This window comes from Anabrus simplex, chromosome 1 (assembly GCF_040414725.1).
Source record: "Anabrus simplex isolate iqAnaSimp1 chromosome 1, ASM4041472v1, whole genome shotgun sequence".
Taxonomy (NCBI): domain Eukaryota; kingdom Metazoa; phylum Arthropoda; class Insecta; order Orthoptera; family Tettigoniidae; genus Anabrus; species Anabrus simplex.
Window position 1 is genome coordinate 779517245 of NC_090265.1, and position 25326 is coordinate 779542570.

The following is a 25326-nucleotide window of genomic DNA, read 5'->3' on the forward strand; positions in this document are numbered from 1 at the left end:
AATGCACTGAAATACGCAAATATACCACATACAAAACAGATCAATATGTCTCATACGTTATTCACATGCGACTTTGACAGAGAGAAAGGCACAGAACCGAAAGAAAAACACGTGATCTACAACTCCAACGAAACTACACTCATGCTCAGAAATTAAGGATAATGCTGATACATGGTAAAACAACGCTATGGTGGGCGGTTTGCGGTTTTAAATCACCTCGGGGTATGACCATGTGGTGCATTTGACCTGCGGTCGTCACACGGTGGCGCTGGCAGCAGTCCAAATACGCAGAGGTGTGTTGGTGCATGTCAGAGTACAGTGCAGCGAGTAAGTATGCAGATGTTTTCAGGCGTGCTAATGGTGACTATGTGGTGAAAATGGCTCAACGAACACATATTGATGACGTTATGAGGGGTAGAATAATAGGGCGACTGGAGGTTGGTCAAACACAGCAGGTCGTAGCACGGGCCCTCCGTGTTCCACAAAGTGTGATCTCAAGATTATGGCAACGATTCCAGCAGACAGGAAACGTGTCCAAGCGCTACAGTACGGGACGTCCGCAGTGTACAACACCACAAGAATACCGATATCTCACCATTACTGCCCGCAGACGGCCACGGAGTACTGCAGGTAGCCTTCCTCGGGACCTTGCCCCCCCCTGAAACACTTGTCTCCAGACACATAGTCTACAGAAGACTGAAACAGACATGGTTTATTCACCCGGAGACCTGCAAGGTGCATTCCACTGACCCCTGTTCACAGGAGAGCCCGTAAAGCCTGGTGTCAAGAACACAGTACATGGTTATTGGAACAGTGGTCCCAGGTTATGTTCACGGACGAGTCGAGGTATAGTCTGAACAGTGATTCTCACCGGGTTCTCATTTGGCATGAACCAGGAACCAGATATCAACCCCGCAATCTCCTTGAAAGGGACCTGTATGGAGGTAGTGATTTGATGGTGTGGGGTGGGATTATGATTGGTGCACGTACAAACCTGCATGTCTTTGACAGAGGAACTGTAACAGGTCAGGTGTACCGGGACATCATTTTGCACCAGTATGCCCGCCTTTTAAGGGGTGCAGTGGGTCCCACTTTCCTCCCGATGGATGATAACGCACGGCCCCACCGAGCTGCCATCGTGGAGGAGTACCGTGAAACAGAAGATATCAGGCGAATGGAGTGGCCTGCCTGTTCTCCAGACCCAAACCCTATCGAGCACATCTGTGATACTCTCGGCCGACGTATCGCTGCACGTCTTCAGACCCCCTAGCACACTTCAGTAGCTCCGACAGGCACTGGTGCAAGAATGGGAGGCTATAACCCAGCAGCTGCTCGACCACCTGATCCAGATTATGCCAACCCGTTGTGCGGCCTGTGTACGCATGCATGGTGATCATATCTCATATTGATATCGGGGTATATGTGCAGGAAACAGTGGCGTTTTGTAGCACATGTGTTTAGGGACGGTTGTCTCAACTTATCACCAATACCGTGGACTTACAGATATGTGTCGTTTGTGTTCACTATGTGCCTATGCTATTAGCGCCAGTTTTGTGTAGTGCCACGTTGTGTGGCACCACAATATGCAATTATCCTTAATTTATGAGCATGAGTGTACGTACAGAAACGACGTTAACAGCACGCGAACCACACAATAACAAACTCATTCTTTCGTCCTGATTAACGGAGTCGCTAGTGCGCTCTAGCATATTTTGTTTGTAGGACGATATCCGTCCCGAATTCCCAGCTGTAAAGCACACACGCTGCTGTGGTGAGCGGGAAACACGATACACGAAGGCGACGGACGTCGGACGATACACTCGCGAAATAAAACATCAAATACCCTTGGAAATGAGGTTGCGTAATTTACGCGAGCATATAAGAATTTATCCCTTATCCTAGGTGAAGAGTATCGACCGTACTGAAGGTTATATTGGTTAAAAAATAGGAAGAAATAAAAAATAAGTCGGAAAATCGGAGGACGAGTAAAAAAACGGAAAGTTTCCGGGTAAATAGGAAGGGTTGGTAGGTATCGACAATGATGTGGTTTTGTTGTTCAGTACGCCTTAACGATCAAGACCACGATGCGGGCTGTGCTTACCAGTAGAGGTAACACGTTTTCATGCCCCAGAATGGAAAATAATTCATTCAATTCACGTAAATATACTAAGGACGGGGGGGGGGCAAATTTCGTCCCCACACCTAATTTCGTCCCCCTAGGGACTTCGAGTGTGCACGGTTGGGACCTAATGTTTAGCCATGCGCATACGCGTAGTCTCATCCCGTTGTATTGTTGTGAGAGTTGGTTGTATGCATCACGTTTGGTTTCCGTGTATAAGGAGGATTCATTTTTCATGCAGAGCTGAGTTAGTGCAGCATTCGAATTAAGAGCCTGTTATTCCTAGAGTGAGCACTGATATGTGTATGAAATACTGGACTACAATTCAGTCGTGTAATCGGTACGGTGAGGTGGCTGGCGTGAGTTACTGTAGCGGCTATTATAAAAAATCAGACAATGTACGTAATTTCGTCCTCCTTTATTTTATTTGTTATCTATGAAGTTTATTATTATTTTCAGAAGGGAGAACACAATCAGTGGGCTAAGGAGGCTATGAAAAAGGCTATTAAGGCAGTGAGGGACAAGATAATGGGTTAGAAAAGTGGAAGTAAAGCGTTTAACATCCCACAGCAAGGCTGAAATATTATGTTAGAAAGAATACCAAGAGAATATTTTCATAAATGGCCTTCAAGTAATTCAGGGAACGTGTTTGATAAGGTTAGAAAGGAAAAAATGTATTCAAATTAATTATACTTTTCATCAGTTTGGTGGGGGGTGAAATTACGAACACGTTTTTAGTAGTTTAGTTTTTATAGTGTTTATGTTTATGTCAAATATTCACTACCTTACGTTACAAGAGTTTCATTACAACTTGCCCGTAAGTGGAGAATATATTTTGTAATATATATGCCAATGTCTAGCCTTGTCCAAAATATTCCTCAATTTCTACAAGGCCAAATCTGCTAAGAGGACGAAATATGGGCTCCCTACCTTATCCTTCACAAAATAGTTCATGTATGCTGGTTGTCCCTCTCTTAAGAACCTGATAAACTAGGAAATGCCTCTATGGTCCTAATTACAATGTCGGGGAAATCCTGGCATTCACTTCCCGTGGTAGAGAGGGGACAACGAATGTATGTATTGACAATGTTATTACATATAGGCGGCTAACGAATGATGGGACCCGCTTTAAGGAGATCCCTCTGCCAAGTGCCAACACTCTATTCGAAGTGCGAATGAACGGGTGGAGGCTAAGGGCACCCTATTGCCCGTGGGGTAAGAAATTGTCCCTAAAGGCGGATGAACCGACTTGTTTTGGGCAACGGCATCGGGATGCAGAAGACAACGGGAAACCACTGCATTATTATCCCTCGTAATGCAACCACGCAATCGTTCTACTTGAGCAAAGGGGAAGACAGACTTGCAAGGCTTCCAAAGTCGTCAGACAGTGAAATCCTTGCAAGTTAGAAGAGGTAAAAAGAGTGATGGAAGTTAATAATACTGATATTTTAGGGCTTTGTGAAACACGATGACAAGGGAATGGTCATTTCATTAGTGATGAATTGAGGATAATCTACAGCGGAGGAACCATACCTGCTCAATACGGTGTGGGACTAATTCTTGGGAAGAACTGGAGAAAGAATACTGAGAACATCTATCATGCAAATGCCAGAATAATGATGGTGAAGAGCAAAACAAAACCTAGGGATATGACCATTATACAGATGTATTTTCTAACAACGAACAGTAATGAAGATGAAGTTGAAGAGCTGTATGAGTGTCTTGACGAGCTACTAACACTAATTGATGACAAGGAAACTGGTGATTTGGGGAGATATCAATGCTGCGGTTGGCTCAAAACCAGACAGAAGGGGAATAGGAATATTTGAACTGGGAAAGAAAAACAGCCGAGGTGAAAGGTTATTAGATGTTTGTGAACAGTATGATATTGTAATAAAATGATATGGCAATAACACTCACCATGTTTGAAGTGTCTTTGAGAAGACGATACACCTGGAAAAGTCCCGGAGACATGCAAAAATACCAAATTGATTTTATATTAGTTGAAGCTAGGTATAGAAATCAAATTAACTCAAGAAACAGCTACCCTAGCGCTGAAGTGGACAGAGATCGCACACTTGTGATGACAAAGGGCAATTTCAGATTTAAAAAGATAATCAGAAAGAAGAAAGTCAGATGGTATTTAAACAAACTACAAAACGAACAAATTAAACAGAAATATGCAGAGGATACAAATGCACTCATAGAACCTAATAATTGTGAGATCGACTAGGAAATAACGAAACAATGAATCTCTGAGATAACACATAGAACTTTAGGGAACAGACGACTAGAGCCAAGAAAACCATGGATTATTGAAGAGATATTAGACGTCATTCAGAAACGAAACCAGTATAAGAAGATAAATACAGCAGTAAGCCAAGATCACTACAAAAAAACAAAGAATCTCATTGTGACAAAATGTAGGGAGGCAAAAGAAGTATGAAGGAAATTACGCAGACTATAATGGTATAATAGGAGGAAGAACAGTTAGGGCATAGTGCATGATCAAATCACTCCAATATATACCCAAAACAAGAAATTCAGTTATAAAGGATAAGGATGGGCAACTACTTGTTGATAGTGAAGATATTGTAGAACGCTGGAAGTAATATCTTGAAGACCAGTACTGGGATGAAGAAGTAATGGCAATTGCAGACTATCTCGAAACTCATCAGATGGTAGAAGAAGACCAATAATCACATGGGAAGAATTTGAGCTAGCACTAAAACAATTAAAAGAAAGCAGCCGGGCCAGACTACATACCAGCAGAACATCTCAAGGTAATAGGAGAAAGAATGAAACAACAACTGTATCATATCATTGCAAGATGATATTACAATGGAGAAATTCGTGGAGACCTTACTAAAAGTAGACAGTTACCTTGCCAAAGAAATGAAATGCTATTGACTATTCCAAATATAGGACAGTAACACTGCTTTCGCAAACATCCAAAATACTGCTTAATGTAATTAAGGACAGGATTGAACAATATACATCGCAGGATATACGAATACTACCTACCTTTCTTTGGATCGGTCGAAACTGGCTAATAACTTCCGGGAGCTGAATCCGAGCCTCTTAGGCTGTTACGTGCTCCCGATATATATGTGTTCTTTCTTACCTTGTGCATATTTCTTCGCTCCGCTCATATTGACATTGAACTGCTACGTTTTCCGTCCATCTGCTGCCTTGTCTGCCTCACGACTGTTTTTGTTCGCTTCCCTTCCGCCAACCCCCCCCCCCCCCTGACGTCACCTATTTCCAGTACTTTCCACGCCTGCCCTCTCCGGCCTATATTAACTCGCCGCCTCGCCTTGATAGGCGTTCAGGTGTGTTCTTTCATGTTGCTATAAGCAGTGGGACTTTATACCGTTCGCACGGCGGGTCCGTGCTGGTTTTAAACCTGTGTGGAACTTTCTTCTTCTAGCTGGGTGAGCAGACTCATATTTTATAATGTTTCATGTTAACATCTTTCTTGCTCCTGGAGACTCTGTTACGATTATCAGCCTTGAACCTTGGTCTCTTTTGGACTTAACTGCGATATGGAGCACTGCCTTCACTTCTGTGAAGGTTAACAACAGCGATGAGGGAGTTATGGTTGGCAGACAAATAAGTGACTTGGAACTTTACTCATGGGTTGAAGTCAACCTTATTTCGAACTGGGTATTTGCAGCCTGATCCTTGCCTCTTCTATCATACCTTTACCTGTATTATTGTTTTTTTCTTATCCCTTTCCCTTGCTCTCTTTCTTCTCGTGTTTTGCCTTTATCACTTCCTGTTCTCCTTTTTCTAATGAGAAATTGTAATGGTACTAAATGGTTAAAAGTGGTCTGCGAATCTGATAGGTGTTCTATCCATTCAATTGTTTAAAATGGTGCCAATCCTATTCTTTGAAGTTAAATGAATTCGGTTCGGGGGATTAATGTAATAAAATATAATAATAAATGCGTTATTGCATCTTGGCATCCCAATGCTTACGGAATGTATCATTCCTTTTGAGTAAAAATTAATAGGACCCCTTTCTCTAAAATATCTTCGTGGCACGCACTTGCTACGATGTTGGTATCATTGTGATAATTTTGATCTAGTCATCTGTGTGTTTTTATAAATGTACTTATACATATAGCCATTTTTAACTTTATATTCTGTAATTTCTACTACTCTTGTTCCTGTGAAATACAAAAAATAATGAGTTCAATTACTATGTACCATGTCTGTAAGTCCTTGCTCTTGATGCCGTTGTAATATATGTCTTGCTTTCTTGAAACCTGCTCCCTTGGGTTTTATTATTTATTTGATGTCCCTTTCACATTAATTCTATTGCTCCTACCACGGAACACCTCTAGGAAAGGGCCTTGCTTTGTGTTCTGCGCGCAGTATTTGTAACGAATTGCGTATTGCTTCGAGCACGCTTCCTTCTGCTCTGCTTGGCCTGTCACCTAAATATTGTTCACTACCTTATGGTTGAGGGAGATTCTCCCCTCCTTTTCGCTTGAAATCCTGTTTAAACTGATCTATACTAAAACTCACGTAATAAATGGTAGCAGACTATTTTCTGTTTTAGTGTCTTCATTTTATATTTTCTTGGTTGTCTTTGTTTTCTTTATCATGGCCTGTTTCTCTGATAACTTCCCTTTAGGAGAAGATTCCCCTTTATTATCTTCCCCGATACCCCATAATTTATCGTTACCTAATCCTCCTGTACAAGATTTAATTTCCTTTTCTTCTTTTTCTTCTTCTCCTTCTATATGCCCTTCTTCAACTAATTATACACCTGATCTGACGATATCAAATCTTCTTTTCAATAACACCCTATGGCTCCTCCTCCCCATGCCTATTCCCATCCTCCTGTACCTTCTACTACTTCGGTTGACAGCTCCCTAAATGTTCAAATTATCAAACAGTCACTACTTCAAGTTCCACAACTACTAGCGACAGACCCTCGTAGCCTTACTATTTGGTTGTTTTCAGTTAGAAAATTTTTAAACATAAAGGTCGCTTCTTTTCCGCAATTAATCGGCCTTCTCTCTTCTAAGACTACGGGTTTTTCCTACCTTTTGGCTAGACAACATGTCCAATTTCTCTAACTGGTATGAATTAAGGCACGCTATACATAATTAATTTCTACCACTTGAAGTTCGATATAAGTACTGAATTCATTCGACGTCACCAGTTACCGAATGAACCTGCCTGTGATTATTTAGATTCAATCATCACTTATAGTGACATCCTGAATATCTCCCATACTACTTCTGAATTGATCTCCATTATACAGTTCTATGCCGCTCCATCATTTCGTATGCTTTTCAATGTACTCGCTCCCCCGGTTTCTCTTTTTCAACTCTATAACTTAGCACATCAACATACTATTAATTCTTTAGGTTACCGTTCATATTATGCGTCCGTTCCTCCACCAGCCATTTCCTCCACCCTGTCACATCCCTCTTTGCCTTCTGCTTCCGCTCCCCCCCCCCCCCGTTCGCCCTTCTGTAACTTGCTTCCGTTGTAAATTACCTGGCCATATTGCTCGAGATTGTAGTACTCAGCCTTCGGGAAACGCCTTCCACCCGCGTCGTTAGGCAGTAGACGTTTATTTGGGGAAAATCTGCCTTTCGTCACTCAATCTACCTCTTTGACACCACCTTCCCAATTCACTACTGATAGTGTTTCATTTTTACCTCCTACCTGTCATGTTCTTGTAACTGCTAATAATCTTCCATCGGTTGTTTTACTTGACTCAGGTGCGTCTATTTCTCTTAATAGTTTCCAGTTTTATGAATCTTTAACATAAAAAATCCTCACTTACATTATCTTCCATCTTCTACTCAATGTCTTTCTGTTTCAAATCAACCCTTGGATGTTATTGGTACTATCTCATTGCATATCAAAATACAACATTTTTCTTGGCCATTCACCTTTCAGGTCGTAAAAGACTTATCATTCCCTATCATTTTGGGTTATGATTTTTTTCTCATACCGGTCTTCTTGATTCAGCACATTCTAAAGTTTTTCCTTTTTCTGACAAGTCTGTTCCTTTAATTCACATCCTTGATTACCCTTCTGTTTCACATTCCCTTTCTCCTAGTATTAATTCATCTCATTCCGATCAGGTTCAAGCCTTACTCACTGAGTTCTCTGACGTCATCACCCCCACCTTGGGTACTGTTAAAAATTTCTCTGCACATATTGATCTCACAGATTCTACTCCCGTTCGTTCTTCCCCTTATTTCCTCAGCCCTCCGCGAGTGAAGATCTTAAATGAGTTAATTGAGAAAATGTTGAAAGATAATACCAGTATTCCCTCATCTTCCAATTATGCGTCTCCTGCCTTTGTTGTTGACAAGACCGATGGCTCTGCGAGACTTATTGTAGACTATAGGAAGCTCAATAATAAGATAGTCTATGATGCTTATCCTATGCCTAAACTTACCTCAGCTTTTCAACATTTTTCGGGTTCTAAATTTTTTACTATTTTTGATCTTAATTCCGCCTACAATAAGCTTCCCTTGGACGATATTAGTTCTCAGTATACGGCATTTATTACTCCCAATGGTTTGTATCAATTCAAAAAGTTCCCTTTGGTTTGAATTTAGGTTCTCAGATAATGCAACACTTTGTGGATTCTTTATTTTTTGATATTAAGAATAAATATTTGTTTCCTTTCATTGATGACATTCTGATTTATTCACCCGATCTTCAATCTCATTTGTCCCACGTTCGTGAAGTCCTCACTCGTCTTCGCAACGTTGGCTTAACTGTAAATCCTTCTAAAGTCTTGATTGCACAAACTTCTATTAAATTTCACGGACATATTTTAAGTTCGCAAGGTATTGTCGTTGATCCCGAGCGAGTCTCTGCTATCCATAAAATCCCACCTCCGACTAACTTAAAACATCTACGTTCCTTTCTGGGGATGGTTGGGTTTTGTGCTAAGTACATCCCTAATTTTTCTTCTATTTCTGAACCATTAAATTTTCTTAAAAGAAAAGCTGTTAAATTTCAGTGGTCATCCCGTCAACAAACTGCAATCGATCTTTTGAAATTAAAATTATCTCATGCCCCTCTTCTACAAATTCCCGATTTTAATATAGTTTTCGAACTATTTACTGATGCTTCTGACGTTGCTATCGGTGCTGTCCTACAACAAGCCCTCAATGGTCAGACTCTTCCTATTGCATATTTCAGTCGCATAATGTCTTCTGTAGAACGTAAATATTCCACGTATGAAAATGAAGCCCTTGCACTTATCCTTTATATTGAACATTTCGTTGATTACCTTGACCATCGGGAATTCATTGTGAGCACCGATAATCAGGCTCTTTCTTGGCTTCTTCATAAAGCACCAAAAATTGGTCGCACGGGTCACTGGTTGCTTCGATTGTCTCGATTCAAGTTCTCTTTCAAATTCGTTTCTGGATATAATAATTCTGTGGCTGATGCTCTTTCCCGTCTCTTTGAAGACCATCACCTTCAGGGTTCTGAAATTGATTCCATTTCTATTAACTCCGTCATTTCTGTTTCATCCCTTACAAATTTTCCCCTTTAGTTTCAGTCTTGTTTACAACATCAGCAGCTTGACCCGTACTGCCAACAACTTTCTCGCGACCTCTCTTCTCAAAATTATTCTGGTCCATTCCCGTTTCCAAAAACAATTACTCATTTTTAAACCTACCCCCAAGGCTACTCCTCGGCTTGTTCTTCCTTCTAGTCTACGCTCTATGGTTTTTCAATATTTTCATGATTCCCCTGTTGGAGGCCATTTCGGTAGAGCCAAGACCTATGCCCGCCTTGCCTCTCAATTTTTCTGGCCCCACATGCGCAAAGATATTTTCTCATGGGTCCGTTCTTGTGCCTCCTGTCAGAAACACAAGCCTCTAAATCAACTTCCTTATGGAACCAATGCTGCCTATCCTGCTACCTATCCTTCCGAAAAATTCGATATTGATATTGTTGGCCCTATTGTTAAATCCTCCAAATCAAATTCTTATATTTTCACGTTATTGGATGGCTTTTCTAAATTTCTTATTGTTCGCCCTTTGCGAAATATTTCTTCACAAATTATCATCAATCTTTTGTCCAATCATATCTTTCCTATTACTGGTCTCCCTAAGGTTCTCGTTTCTGATAACGCATCGATTTTTACTTCTAAACCTTTTTATAATTTTTGCTTCTCCTTGGGTATTAAAAAGATCTGCACCTCCCCTTATCACCCTCAAGCGAATATGGTTGAACGTTATCATCGGAATCTCAAAGCATTTTTATCTATCTTTCATTCCCATGATCATAAATCATGGGATACTGAACTTCCGTATTTTGTCCTAGCCTTAAACTCTACCATATACATTTCTACAGCTTATACCCCAGCTAAACGTTTTTTTAGGTAGGGAGCTTAATACCCCTCTTTCTCTTACTTGGGATTTACCTTCCCTTTTGGAAACCCCCTCTGAACGTCTCAACCATTCTCAGTTACAACTCGCCTATCAAAAGCTCCTTCAGGCCAGGGAGGTACACAAGAAAGCCTGTAATTCTCGTGTTGCAATCCCAGAATTCAAGTTGTTTGATCTAGTTCTGCTCAAAACTCGTCCGGTTAGTTCTGTATCCCAAAATCTGTCGGCTAAACTTTCTCCTCTTTGGCTCGGTCCTTTTCGGATTCTTTCTTTTCCTTCTCCTAACACTGCCCAGTTTCAATCTCTTCAATCACCCACCGACCTAAAAAAGTCTTATTTTCACTCTTAAAACCATTTCATACCCAGTTCTCCTTTTTCTTTTCCCCTCCCTTTTTATTTCTCTCCTAGGGTGGGAGATGGGTATGGATTAGGTCTGCTTCCCCCCCCCCTTTTTAGCCTTTCTCTTCCTCTCTTATTGGTTTGCTGTCTATCACTCTATTATATCTATTATATCTTCTATTATATTTGGTTATGTTTATGTCTCTGCTCAACCGGCCCTACTCCCACTGCTTAACCCCTTCATACCTGATCCTCACCCTTTTTTATATTTTTATTGGATATGTCACTTCTTGCTTTTCTCCCTTTGGGATAATATTTCTTAATTAATTACTTTTATTGAATTGTCTTTACTTTTAGCAGACCACAAATATTATGTTTTTATTGTAATCGATCCGGATCGTTTCCTTGCTTACCCCCCCCTTTCCCCGTTCCCCCTTTTCTTTCCCTTTTCCTCTTCTCCTTATTCCCTTCCTTCCTCTCTTTCCACCCTTTTTTCTTCGTTCATGTTACTCGTTTCTTTTCTGGTTTCCTTTTTTTTTGGCTGCAACTTCCTGCCTATCTCCGAGATGGCGCCTCTTTGGAACAGCGTGGGATCTGCCTCATCTGCTCTACTTCGTGGGATCTGCGCCACCTGACTACTTCATCTCCACTACATTGGATGCTTTACCAACCTTGTCTCCATCTTCTACCACGTCGTGCTGACTCGTCATCTCTTCAGCTCCAACCCTTCGGATTTTTTTCTGGGTGGTGGGAGTATGTTACGTGCTCCCGATGTATATGTGTTCTTTCTTACCTTGTGCATATTTCTTCGCTCCGCTCATATTGACATTGAACTGCTACGTTTTCCGTCCATCTGCTGCCTTGTCTGCCTCACGACTGTTTGTGTTCGCTCCCCTTCCGCCACCCCCCCCCCCCCCCCTGACGTCACCTATTTCCAGTACTTTCCACGCCTGCCCTCTCCGGCCTATATTAACTCGCCGCCTCGCCTTGATAGGCGTTCAGGTGTGTGCTTTCATGTTGCTATAAGCAGTGGGACCTTATACCGTTCGCACGGCGGGTCCGTGCTGGTTTTAAACCTGTGTGAAACTTTCTTCTTCTGGCTGGGTGAGCAGACTCATATTTTATAATGTTCCATGTTAACATCTTTCTTGCTCCTGGTAGACTTTGTTACGGTTATCAGCCTTGAACCTTGGTCTCTTTTGGACTTAACTGCGATATGGAGCACTGCCCTCACTTCTGTGAAGGTTAACAACGGTGATGAGGGGGTTATGGTTGGCAGACTAATAAGTGACTTGGAACTTTACTCATGTGTTGAAGTGAACCTTATTTCGAACTGGGTATTTGCAGCCTGATCCTTGCCTCTTCTATCATACCTTTACCTGTATTATTGTTTTTTCTTATCCTATCCGTTGCTCTCTTTCTTCTCGTGTTTTGCCTTTATCACTTCCTATTCTCCTTTTTCTAATGAGAAATTGTAATGGTACTAAATGGTTAAAAGTGGTCTGCGAATCTGATTGGTGTTCTTTCCATTCAATTGTTTAAAGTGGTGCCAATCTTGTTCTTTGAAGTTAAATGAATTCGGTTCGGGAATAATAAATGCGTTATTGCATCTTGGCATCCCAATGCTTACGGAATGTATCATTCCTTTTGAGTAAAAATTAATAGGACCCCTTTCTCTAAAATATCTTCGTGGCACGCACTTGCTACGATGTTGGTATCATTGTGATAGTTTTGGTCTAGTCATCTGTGTGTTTTTATAAATGTACTTATACATATAGCCATTTTTAACTTTATATTCTGTAATTTCTACTACTCTTGCTCCTGTGAAATACCAAAGATAATGAGTTCAATTACTATGTACCAGGTCTGTAAGTCCTTGCTCTTGATGCCGTTGTAATATATGTCTTGCTTTCTTAAAACCTGCTCCCTTGGGTTTTATTATTTATTTGATGTCCCTTTCATATTAATTCTATTGCTCCTACCACGGAACACCTCTAGGAAAGGGCCTTGCTTTGTGTTCTGCGCGCAGTATTTGTAACGAATTGCGTATTGCTTCGAGCACGCTTCCTTCTGCTCTGCTTGGCCTGTCACCTAAATATTGTTCACTACCTTATGATTGAGGGAGATTCTCCCCTCCTTTTCGCTTGAAATCGTGTTTAAACTGATCTATACTAAAACTCACGTAATAAGGCTAATGAACACAGTGTAAAAGGCGTGTCCCCAAAGCAGAGAGACAATAACGTAGAGCAGAGGTCAATTCAGATGAATTAAGGTTATTAACATAAAAGCAAAGGGAAACAGTCTGAAGATTATCATAAAAACAAATTAATGGGGATACAGGGAGTCAAATACTCACGTACATAATATGTAACGATACTCCAAACACAGTAAAAATTACTTGACTTCTCAGTCTGTTTCCTTTGTATCTGATCCAAAGCATTTATTTCTTAAATGGGGGCCATTTACTATCTCGAGGTGAAGGTAACAGCCTTCACACAATAAGAACCAACACCTCCCCAAAAATCGTCAAGGTTTTATAAAATATGGATTCCGACAATCCCCACAGAGATTACAGCCCCATAAATCAAAGACGCCACTGAATCAAGGCTGGCAGAATAGTAAACAAAGATGGGATATAAAAGTTGCCATGGTTACAGAAGCAAATAAACATGAGTCAGAAAGCAAGTAAAATGAGAGCAAAGTTCCGAAATAAACATATTAATCGGTTGAGGAAGCCGGAAACAAGAGCAAGATAAAATAAGAATAATGACAAAAAACAAATATCCATAAGACACTGAAAAGTAACACAGGACCGATAACCACTCCACACCCACTCACTCTCAGAAACCAAACATGTGAAGCAGAGGGTATAAAAATGTAATAGCAAGACACGTTACGACAAACATCGTAACAGCATGACATGATTCAGTCAACGGCTCATGAGTGCACAGATCAGAAACCTGGGTCGCCGCAAAGAGGCCTGGCCCATCCAGTCTAAACACATAATATAAATAACTTGCACACTGCATAAACGTATTCATATCGCACATCTAGGCGAACATCAATTGTACGGCATTAGCGTTAAACCACAAAGCAGAACATAAGCTTGAGCCAAAACGTCGAAGATACAGAGAATCAAAAAGGTATCCAATCAAAACAACAAACAAACTTATCACACACACAAAATAATCGCATCAGTGCCACCTTTCGCTCTATTGCAGGAACGAGTACACATATGCAGACATGAAAAGAAAGGAAGGACAATGAAATAAGTCTGCAGCAAAATTATAAAGAATAATACATTGAACAAGGGATCTCTCAGTAAACAAACTAGCAGAACTATGGCAAGCCGAGAAAGGATAAATAGAATAAATACCTCGAAACTGAAATAGTCATATTCACGACTCTATACATAGAGATCCATGTAAAAAAGCGTTTACATCTTTTATAGTACCATTTGTACGAGACGAAAGCCATCTCGCAGGTCAACGTCTCCCTCCTTTCTCCAAACTTCTTATAGTCAGAAAACCAGAGATAACTGGAATAAAATGTAAGCTGGAAAGAAATGCTTTGGCAATTCTCTGTTAAATGAGGTGCCATCTGTCTAATCGGGACGAACTACACGTCAAGTCTGGCATAGAGAATACTAAGCAGCCATAACAGACTGACCTATAATATCGTAAAGAATGTGATATCTGTAAAATACAAAAGCAAGATATGGAGGTAATGAGGTGCGGTACAATGATCAGTTTGGTTTTACAACAGGGAAGCCATTTGTCTGGACTGGTTAAGTTAACTTATTGACAAAACCATTGGAGTGGGATTAAGCAAAAGCCTAAGCCCCCAATATCGCTGTGAATGACAGACAGAATTGGGATTATAGAGACTGTCTCGTAATATTTTGTAATAGACATTTTTATGCATATAGCCCTGTGATACTGCTGCTCGTAGCAACATTGGAACTCTGATATGGGAAGTACAAAATAGCTGCCAGAAGAAGGAGAATGTTATAAGGTCAGTTGCTATCAGTAACAACTCACTGATGCTGTAAGTATTCAACAGACAAAAGTCTATTTTATGAATACAGGATGTATAATAATTAATAACAGCTCTAAGTACACGATACTAGAAGCAAACATGTCTTAGTAAACAATGGTCCGCAATTTTGGTAGAATTGCAGTTTTATTTTTATGAACAAGAATACAGGTGTATTAAAGTTACATGTTACAATGACTGAACAGTGTACTTACTCGTAGTTAAAGGAAGTGTTCAAAGACTGTATCTAATAACATTTCTTAATGTTGTATTCGTACTTTTTCCTAACCAGGATGACTTTTACATACAATGAAATCAGTGGTAGCTGGTAACCACAAACTCTAAATTATCTCGCAAACGCTTCGTTTGCGGACACATGTTTACTAAGACTCCTTCGCTTCTAGTATCCTGTACTTAGAGTTGTTTTAATTTGCGCTATTAATTATGATACATCTACATAGATAATTTGCAACAAAATTTGAAATTTAGAACGGTGTGGTTGTGGATTTATCATGGAATGTTCACGATCTCATAGGTAGACCGCATCACAAATGAGGAGGTAGACTTCTCCATTGTGTCAGGAAATAATGAAATCTTAACCCTCGCAAAATGCAGAAAAGCTGCTTATATCAGTCACGAATTCCGAAATAACCTATACAGCCTAATAATAATAATAATAATAATAATAATAATAATAATAATAATAATAATAATAATAATAATAATAATAATAATAATAATTGAAACAGATCTCCAGGAAATCAACATCTCAGAAGACATTGTACAGGACAGATGTAAATTCACAACCAAAATCGACAATCACCACTTTGAAGACAAACCCAACACCAGAACGAACGAAGGAAGAAGCTCAGCGAGAGGATGAAGAGATTTTAGGAGGAAAAGAAGGCCAACATATCAGCTAAGCAAGTTCAGCCGTGCTCCTGAGTAGGGCATAACGAAGTTAAAAAAAATAATTTTTAATTTCGTGTGGCTATTTCTAGCCGGGTGCAGCCCTTGTAAGGCAGATCTTCCAACAAGGGTGGGCGGTATCTGCCATGTGTAGGTAACTGCGTGTTATTGTGGTGGAGGATAGTGTTATGTGTGGTGTGTGAGTTGCAGAGATGTTGGGGATAGCACAAACACCCAGTCCCCGAGCCAAGGGAATTAACCATTTAAGGTTAAAATCTCCTACCCGGCCGGGAATCGAACCCGGGACCCTCAGGACCAAAGGCCAGCACGCTAACATTTAGCCGTGGAGCCGGACAATAACAACAACAACAATAATAATAATAATAATAATAATAATAATAATAATAATAATAACCAGTGGGCCCATGCTGCTCCACAGCATTCCTTATATATAGATCAGATAACTCGTCGTGATATGTCTGTCGCAGTCATATTGTTTTGCTTGTCCTTTTCAATAGTTTTATGAACATTTAAAAGCAATATTCTCTATGCTTCGACCATTCAGCCGTATCTGGATCTTAACATTTTCAAAGGATTTTGCTCGAGATAGTGCAACACACAATTGGCCGTCGCTGAATAATGGTTCGGGTAAGTAGACTACCCACTTTTTCAATAAATTTTCCCTGCGCTTTATTAATGGTCATACACAAGGCTAGTCGACTTGATATCTTCCCGTCTGTACGTACGTAGACTTTTTTTGTCTTAGCAGCATGTAAGTTATTAGAAACGCTCTGCCATCCGTTGAGTATATTCGGAAGCTGGGAAAGGTTACAGAATCAAAGAGTATCTAGCAGAGAATAGTATTCTTCCATGATCAGAGGGAGTGTAGCCTATATTCTCTGGCTTCACAGGTAGTAATCAAACATGGTTACATGCAATGGCATTACTAAGGATGAAAATCACATATATCAGAATATTAATGAAAGTATTAGTGTCTTAGCAACCCGCTAATTACAGAATGTATTGCGGGTTAGGGTAAGCCTTCCCGTGCAATTATTGGAGTGATCATTTCGCATGATTAGGATCATAAGGGCGTACCTACATTTTTGCCAATTTGCGAAAATGAGGAATATCACTATACAGTTTATTTAAAAGTATATCACCAGTACAAGATAAGTACCAGCACATGATGATGCAATTAAATGGTTTCATTTAGGTTTGAATTAAGCAAAATGAGCAAGTAATTCAAAACAAATTCTTATAATATTGTTCCTAATGTTATTTTAAAACTCTTTTCCCTGACATACGCCCTTTTGTTATTCACAGTTTTCAATGACTCAAGTGGCTTAAGTACTTGTCTGATACTTTAAACCTTAAAATAACAGCAAGGCATAAGTCGAACTGTCCATGATAAATGAGATAATAATAAATAATATTTTATTGTTACGACATAGTAACGTGATTATTACATTATTAACACAACCCTGACTAAAAACGTGTGTTTTACATGAAAAATACCTAATGCGCTCAATATGTTTGTGATACAGAACACTTCAAAGTTACAACAGAACATCCATACAATATTATATCTAGACTATGCTAAAGTCAGACTGATAACAAGACTAATATTTACTACATTAAACTTTGATAAATATGTAGGTCATTGCTGATTTAAAGCATATCAAAACTACACTAAAGCAATATGCCTATAAAGGTAGACCAGTTTTGAATGCTTTTCATATCTATACTATATATAAAAATGTATGTATGTATGTATGTATGTATGTGTGTGTGTGTATGTGTGTGTAAATGACACATCTCCTCCTAAACCACTGGAGCAATTTCAATCAAATTTTGAACACTTATTATTTGCTATCCGGAGACGAGCACTGTGGGGGTAAGCCACCTCTAGCCCCCTTAGAGGTGGGGGTTAGGGTGTTAAGTTTAAAAAATAATCGAAAATAGGGTCGAATCCATAGTTTTTGGGGTCGCTGAGGTGAATAGTGACACTCCCGATTTTTTAAAGTCGAATTTCTGCTCCCATTTGGGTGGGGGGCGAGGGGGCTGATATATAAAATTAAACGAAAATAGTGTCGAATACATAGTTTTCGGGGTCGCCGAGGTGAATTGTACACTCCGGATTTTTAGTATCAGGAGACAAACCGCGTGGGGGTAAGACAGCCCAGGAAACGTTAGGGGCGGGGGGCGAGGGGGGTGAGATATAAAAATAATCGAAAGTAGTGTCGAATCCATACTTTTCGGGCTCGCTGAAACGAATAGTGACATTCCGGAATTTTTAAATGTCCCAGTTCAGCCCCTTTCAGGGTGGGGGGCGATGGGGGAGTAATGTATAAAAATAATAGAAAATAGTGTCGAATCCACAGTTTTCGGGGTCGCTGAGATGAATAGTGACACTCTTGATTTTTAGTATCAGGAGACAAACCACGTGGGGGTAATACACCACAAGAAACCTTAGGGGCAGGGGGGGCAAGGAGGCTGAGATACAAAAATCATCAAAAGTAGTGTTGACTCCATACTTTTCGTGGTCGCTGAGATGAATAGTCACACTCCGGAATTTTTTAAGTCCAAGTTCAGCCCCCTTCGTGGTAGGGGGTGATGGAAGAGTGATACATAAAAATAATCGAAAAGAGTGTCGACTCCATAGTTGTCGGGGTCGCTGAGATGAACAGTGAGATTCCGGATATTTTATAAGTCTAAGTTCATCCCCCTTTGGGGTAGGGGGCGAGGGAGGAGTGATATATAAAATTAATCGAAAATAGTGTCGAATACATAGTTTTCGCGGTCACCGAGGTGAATTGTACACTTCGGATTTTTAGTATCAGGAGACAATCCACGTGTGGGTAGGACAACCCAGAAACGCTTAGGGGTGGGGGTGGGCGAGGGGGTGAGATAATATCATCGAAAGTAGTGTCGAGTCAATGCTTTTCGGGCTCGCTGAAATGAATAGCAACACTCCGGAATTAATTTAATGTCCAAGTTCAGCCCCCATCGTGGTGGTGGAGATAGGAGAATGATATATAAAAATAATCGAAAATAGTGTCGAATCCATAGTTGTCGGGGTCGCTGAGATGAATAGCGAGACTCCGGTTATTTTATAAGTCCGAGTTTATCCCCCTTTGGGATCGGGGGCGATGGGGGAGTGATATATAAAATTAATCGAAAATAGTGTCGAATACATAGTTTTCGGGGTCGCCGAGGTGAATTGTACACTTCGAAATTTTAGTATCAGGAGACAAACCACGTGGAGGTAGAACACCCCAGGAACCCTTAGAGGCGGGGGCGAAGGGGGCGAGGGGGCTGAGATATAAAAATCATCGTAAGTAGTGTCGAATCCATACTTTTTGGAGTCGCTGAGATGAATAGTGACACTCCGGAATTTTTTAAGTCCAATTTCAGCCCCCATCGTGGTGGGAGAGATAGGAGAATGATATATAAAAATAATCGAAAATAGTGTCTAATCCATAGTTGTCGGGGTCGCTGAGATGAATAGCGAGACTCCGGTTATTTTATAAGTCCGAGTTCATCCCCCTTTGGGATCGGGGGCGATGGGGGAGTGATATATAAAATTAATCGAAAATAGTGTCGAATACATAGTTTTCGGGGTCGCCGAGGTGAATTGTACACTTCGAAATTTTAGTATCAGGAGACAAACCATGTGGAGGTAGGACACCCCAGGATCCCTTAGAGGCGGGGGCGAGGGGGGCTGAGATATAAAAATCATCGAAAGTAGTGTCGAATCCATACTTTTCGGGGTCGCTGAGATGAATAATGGCACTCCGGAATTGATTAAAGTTCAGCCTCCTTCGTGGTGGGTGGCAATGGGAGAGTGATATATAAAAATAAACTAAAATAATGTTGAATCCACAGTTGTCGGGGTCGTTGAGATGAATGGTGAGACGCCGGATATTTTATAAGTCCAAGTTCATCCCCCTTTCTGGTGGGGGGTGAGGGGGATTCAGATTTAAAAATAATCGAAAATAGTGTCTGGATTTTTAGTATCAGGAGACAAACCACGTGGGGATAATACACCACAAGAAACCTTAGGGGCAGGGGGGGGGCAAGGGGGCTGAGATGAATAGTAACACTCCCGATTTTTAAAACTCAAAATTTAACCCCCTTTAGGGGGAGGGGTGAGATATACTAATAATAATCGAATATACTGCCTAATCCATAGTTTTCCGGGTCGCTGTGATGAATAGTAACATTCCGGATTTTTAAAGTCCAACTTCAGCCCCCTTTGGCATAGAGGGTGAAAAAGGGTAAAAAAATAAATTGTCATAAATGCCCAAGATAATAGACGTGTGTATGTTCCAGTATGACTTTCAAGTATTTCTTACTACCTGGAAAACATACTGTGGGAGTAAGACGCCCCTAGAACCATTACGGAAGCGGGTGAAATATAATCCATATTAATAAATAGAAGTCAGTTTGGCGCGATCTATATATACTGTACTATATATATATATATATAAATTAAGGAATAAAAATGAAAACAGACGTGAATTAATGAGACCATTCTAGGCATCCTAGAAACTTAAAACTTGGTACCAGACAACCTGATGACTTCAGGATCCCTAGAAAAATCTAAAATTCTCAAAATTCTCTGAGAGGGACACGCTGGGAGTTTCAAATCTGCATAAGAACACAGTCGGTGATATTTATCCAGAACGATAACCTATAGGTTTCATGGGCTTAAAAATTTCCTGAAAGTCCTAATTTTTAACCCCTCCCCCATATCAAGATGGCAGCACAATCTCCCAGACGAGTTAGAAAATTGAAATTTGGCAAAATTATAGCCTGTAACCGACGGAAAATTTACGAGATGTTTAAACATTTTATTTTTTACTCCCAGAAAATATCGAAATATGGAGACATTTTTAATGACGGTGCAGACCTTCCTTTTGAGGTATTTGGTGGCTAAACGGTAAGTCGTATCACAAAACGGACGGCACAGTCCCTGTTCAATTTGGAGTGATCTACAACTTTGGTCCTACGACTTTTTGTCGTATCTCTATCCCCTATGTTAAATTTGGCTCTATTTCTGGATTTACCTAAATTTTGCACAATTGTACACGTATAATTGATGGTTTGATTCACTTATAAGAAAGATGGGATCATCAAATTCTACACGAATATTGGGCCACCCAGCCAAATTCTATGTTTGAAGCTGTGGCATAAGTGTCTGAAAAGTAATTCACTGTGTGAAAACCTTACACAAATTTCACCCTATTCAACTTGTCTAAAATAATCTTGCCTTTAAGTAGATGAGATACGAGGAAATATCATAGGGCCAGCCGTTTAGATCGCTAAATGAGGCCAGAGGCGTCTTTTCATACAATCCGTTTTTCAATATGAATGCACCATTCAGCAGCAGTTATTCTGTAAATGAAGGTGAACATGCATATACTTCCGTATGTCGAACTACATTTATTAATTTAAGTCGATTTGTAGCGATCTAGAAGGGGGTGTGTCTTACATTATAATTAATACTTTACAAATCAATAGTGACTCTCAGCAGGAGGACGTTTGCTGCTGTAATCAGTACTCCCCACATCGACTTTAACTAGCAATAGGAATTGGGTACTCCTCCAACGCCTGTGTACCATTGTAATGTATAATTCCCTTCTTGATTTGACTAGCAGAAGGCAAGGGAGCGTGCATTTTTTTAAACTCTTTTACCTGATTCTCTTTATCATTAGGTATAGGTGCCCCCGATTATAAACAAATTTACCCATCAAAATGTGACTGACGTTACGCATAGTGAATTGTGGCAGACAATGGACCTGTCGTTATCATCACAACTCTGCAACTCGCACTTTACATTGGAAACAACGTCTGCGGACCTCCCTTTGCTTTTTCTCGGATAACGCCAAGAGACATCCAATTACAAAATTATTATTCACTTCATGTACAGCAATTTACTTCCACATCCGTATACATTGTAGAATACCGTAACGAAGCACGGGTACATTTGCTAGTTGCTAATAAAAAACGGCATGGACATAACATTGATGAAATCCGTAAGCAATAACTGCAAGAATCAATAAATGAAAAGGACGCTCATTAATCGCAAACATCATCTAGATCAATATCACTCTCTTGGCTTGTGGTGACTGACTTCAGAGACACATACAATTTATGATATTTGGATTTAATAATACCTTGTTTGCAAAGATATTTTAACTTTCCAACCAATATTGGAAGAAGTTGTGAATAGATCCTCTCTAAGACTATGTTACATTTCTGTTTCCTCCTAAGTGCTGATCTCTTGTTTCCTACAATATGCATTTTATTGAATTCTTCATGCACGTTGTACTTGAATTAAACATGGTTGGGATCCTCTTTCAAGTACTTCAACCATACAATGTTCTTCCATCTTACTTTTTGACCACTAACATCTACTGTTGTATTGTTTATAAGAGCCTGCTTTACTTTTTTTTAAATCAAAGAAATCATCTCGTGACATTGCTTGTAATTCGTAAGGTGATTTTCTTGCTAGGCGGATGACTGTATTCCAACCAGATGGCTCAAATATGTGAACACTCTTCTTCTTTTTTCCGATCATAGAATGTACCGAATCAACCTCCATCTGTGTGAAGCCTGGAGTAAGATATTTGTGGTTGATTTGAGGTATATTTAATTGTTTCACAGCAAAAAGACGCAATGCACAGATATACGCATTCCTATCTTGGCCACTGCATGCATCTGTATAAAAACAATCTCTTTGCCATTTGCATTTTGAGTAAGAAACTTATACACACATGATGCTATTTCGGATGACCCTCTCTTAGCTATAGTCTCATCCCACGTGTAACAGACAGCACTATGTGCAATTGCATTGAACACTGTTAGGTTGTAGAAAGCAAGTCGTCTTTTGTAAAAGAGTGCTTTGGCATTTGAATGTAGACAGTACAGTACAGCTTGTAAATCGAATTCAATGAGTTGGTACTCACCTCTGGTGGCTCTTTCTTTGTATAAAATTTTTATTGGCTCTTGCAGTCTCCTTCATTCTTATATGAGCTTGGAATTCTTTCAGATGTTCTTCCTTATCTAATGCGTTCAAATGCTCATATTTGTAGCATGAGTCACACATGTCCTGCTTTGGTCTATGAAGAGCTATATTAAAGTCCTTATTGAAACAATCTCTATATAGCCATTCTTTCTCTGGAATAATATTCCTTTCTCTACAATGCTGAACATAAATGCCGTACATGATTTTTATAGTTAAACCTTCTTGAAGATATTATTTATTTGAGTTTGCTCTGTTGTAATGTGAAGGCATCCTAGGAAAAGAATTAACATGGTCCTGAATAATGTATCTGGCATCTTGTGGTCGTGCTATTACAGGTTTGTGTTTTCCCCTCTTGTCATCTGATGTCACATGAGAAGAGTTCCTACTTTCTATTGCACATCAGACAAATTTCTGAAACACCTAGCGTAGCTAGAAAAAATTGTTTACAGACAGCAACTCCTTCATTGTCACATATTAAAAAGTAGAAAGTAGATAATGATCGCCTAGAGTTATGTGAGTTCGTTCTCAACGTAGCTTTTGAATGCACATCCAGAAGAGAGCTCACATATTGACATCTGCTGTTTAATGTCAAGTTTTCCCAAAAACTTGAAAATATGGATTTTCTTTGCCATTCATTTATCTTCTTACTGCAGCGCCTCACACAATTATCAAGGCATGGCACTGGCTTCATAACAACAGCTGGTTTTGTTACTCCTTTGACTGATACATATTCTTTTCCAGCTTGTCGTCTGTTTCGTCTTTTATTTTTCTTCCAGTTCTTAGGATCAGCAGTCTTCTTTTCTTAGGAGGGGAGCAGGGTTCATTTCCAGTCACCGAAGTAGAAGCTGTATTTTAAATATCGTTTTCATCCTTATCACTACTTGATTGCACTCTAAGCTCTGGTCCACTGGCATGAACATACAAATCACTCTCTGTGGCCCCACTGTTATTAAACTCTTTAAGAACATTATCATCATTTAACAAAAGCTGTTCAGAAGAATCTAATGTGATAGGAGGCTGTAATGATTCAGTTTCACACAATGACTCAGTAACACTATCATTTCCGTTAAAAATATATACAACAGGAATATTGCTCAAATCCTGTTGCAGGTTAGTGTTACCAACACCATCATTGATATGATCACAATTTACTGTACTTTTCGGTCGATTCAGAGATGTTTCTAACAGTGAGTCAGTCGATTCCAAACTTGCTTTACTGCCTACATCCCCACTCGCTTCTTCTTCATTCACTGCATTTTGTTGAAGGTTCAAGGATGTTTCATCTTCTGACGTGGTGAAATTTGGATGTTTTCTCCTACTAAGTAATGAGCCGTGCGATTTTAAAATTCTGGTTCGTTAGATTGTAAATACGATTCCTTCTGTTTACCTAGTGCCATTTGAACCAATAGTTCTCCACGAGAAAATGCCGCATTCATGATCTATAAAGTAAATACAAGCAATGATTAAAACGTGAAAACATGTTAAGTTGAATAACGTGATGTATTGACTGTGGTGATTAATATGACTCGCGACAACATAGGATAAAATCAATCTAAATAAAGTTAAAATTATCATTATAATGAGTTAATCTTAGCTCATGTTGATTTAGAGATCTGTAGAAAATATATCCTGATACTAGTCAGTATCATACGGTATGATCACAATGCATGCTTCATTAGCCTACTAATACACTTTGCTAATTTGAGTGGCTCATATTTAGACTCACCTTCTTCATTGATAGTATTATTGTAGTTTTAAAACACTATGAAGTATTTCATTACTCTTATAGTGCTCGAAAATAGAGAAAATAATTCACCTCACAATCGGTAGCTTAACACACGCTAGTCACACAGGTTTCCATAGAGAATAAACGAAATAATAGAGTGAAAATGGCGTACCAGGTGTTACGCCATTTTGTTCCTAAAGTATACACCTCATATCTTACGTGTTTGTGAGTAACAAATGGGCGTATTATACGCCCTTTTGTTATTTACTAAAACAAATCTCTTAATGGTTTACGCCATACAAAATTCAAAAACTAGCATAGTGAGAGATACGCCGTTCTGTTACTCAAATACAGCATTATTTTCGCGTTGCAATGATATCATAACCTCAAAATGTCAAAAATTGTAGATACGCCCTTATGATCCTAAGCATGCGATTTAATGATTTGATTTTATGATTACTCAAAGTTGGCTGAACCTAGAGAACTATCAATGTCTCATGATTCACAGTCAGGTAATTCCGAAGGGTATAAAATAGGAATGAAGGAAATCGGTCCAGCAGAACGGACGGACGGATTTGCCAAAGCCGTTTTTATAAACTCTTTTAATATACTGTATAGACAGTGGTTTAGTTGGACCGGAACGGGCCGGAACGCCGTTCCGGAAAACATTTTCCCGCTTTAGAATGACGTAACATTTTTTACATTCAGTAAGAAAATCTTATAATCTATACATAGCGCTGAAACGTCATGGGTATACTCTAGCGGACTAATATAA

At 39.7% G+C, this 25326-nt stretch overlaps 1 protein-coding gene across 2 annotated transcripts in view; it reads right to left on the reverse strand.

The window, feature by feature from the left end:
* The window catches only part of LOC136873280 (alpha-tocopherol transfer protein-like), a 145188-nt gene that overhangs the window by 88316 nt on the left and 31546 nt on the right, over positions 1–25326 (reverse strand). The window contains exon 1 of one of the 2 annotated variants that reach the window (XM_067146694.2): positions 5244–5315. The exons of the other annotated variant lie outside the window; for it this stretch is intronic. Coding sequence (XP_067002795.2) covers positions 5244–5271 — 28 coding nt within the window. The 5' untranslated portion in view covers positions 5272–5315. Of the gene's footprint in view, positions 1–5243; positions 5316–25326 lie in introns of those variants that run through there. 2 annotated transcript variants of the gene reach the window in all.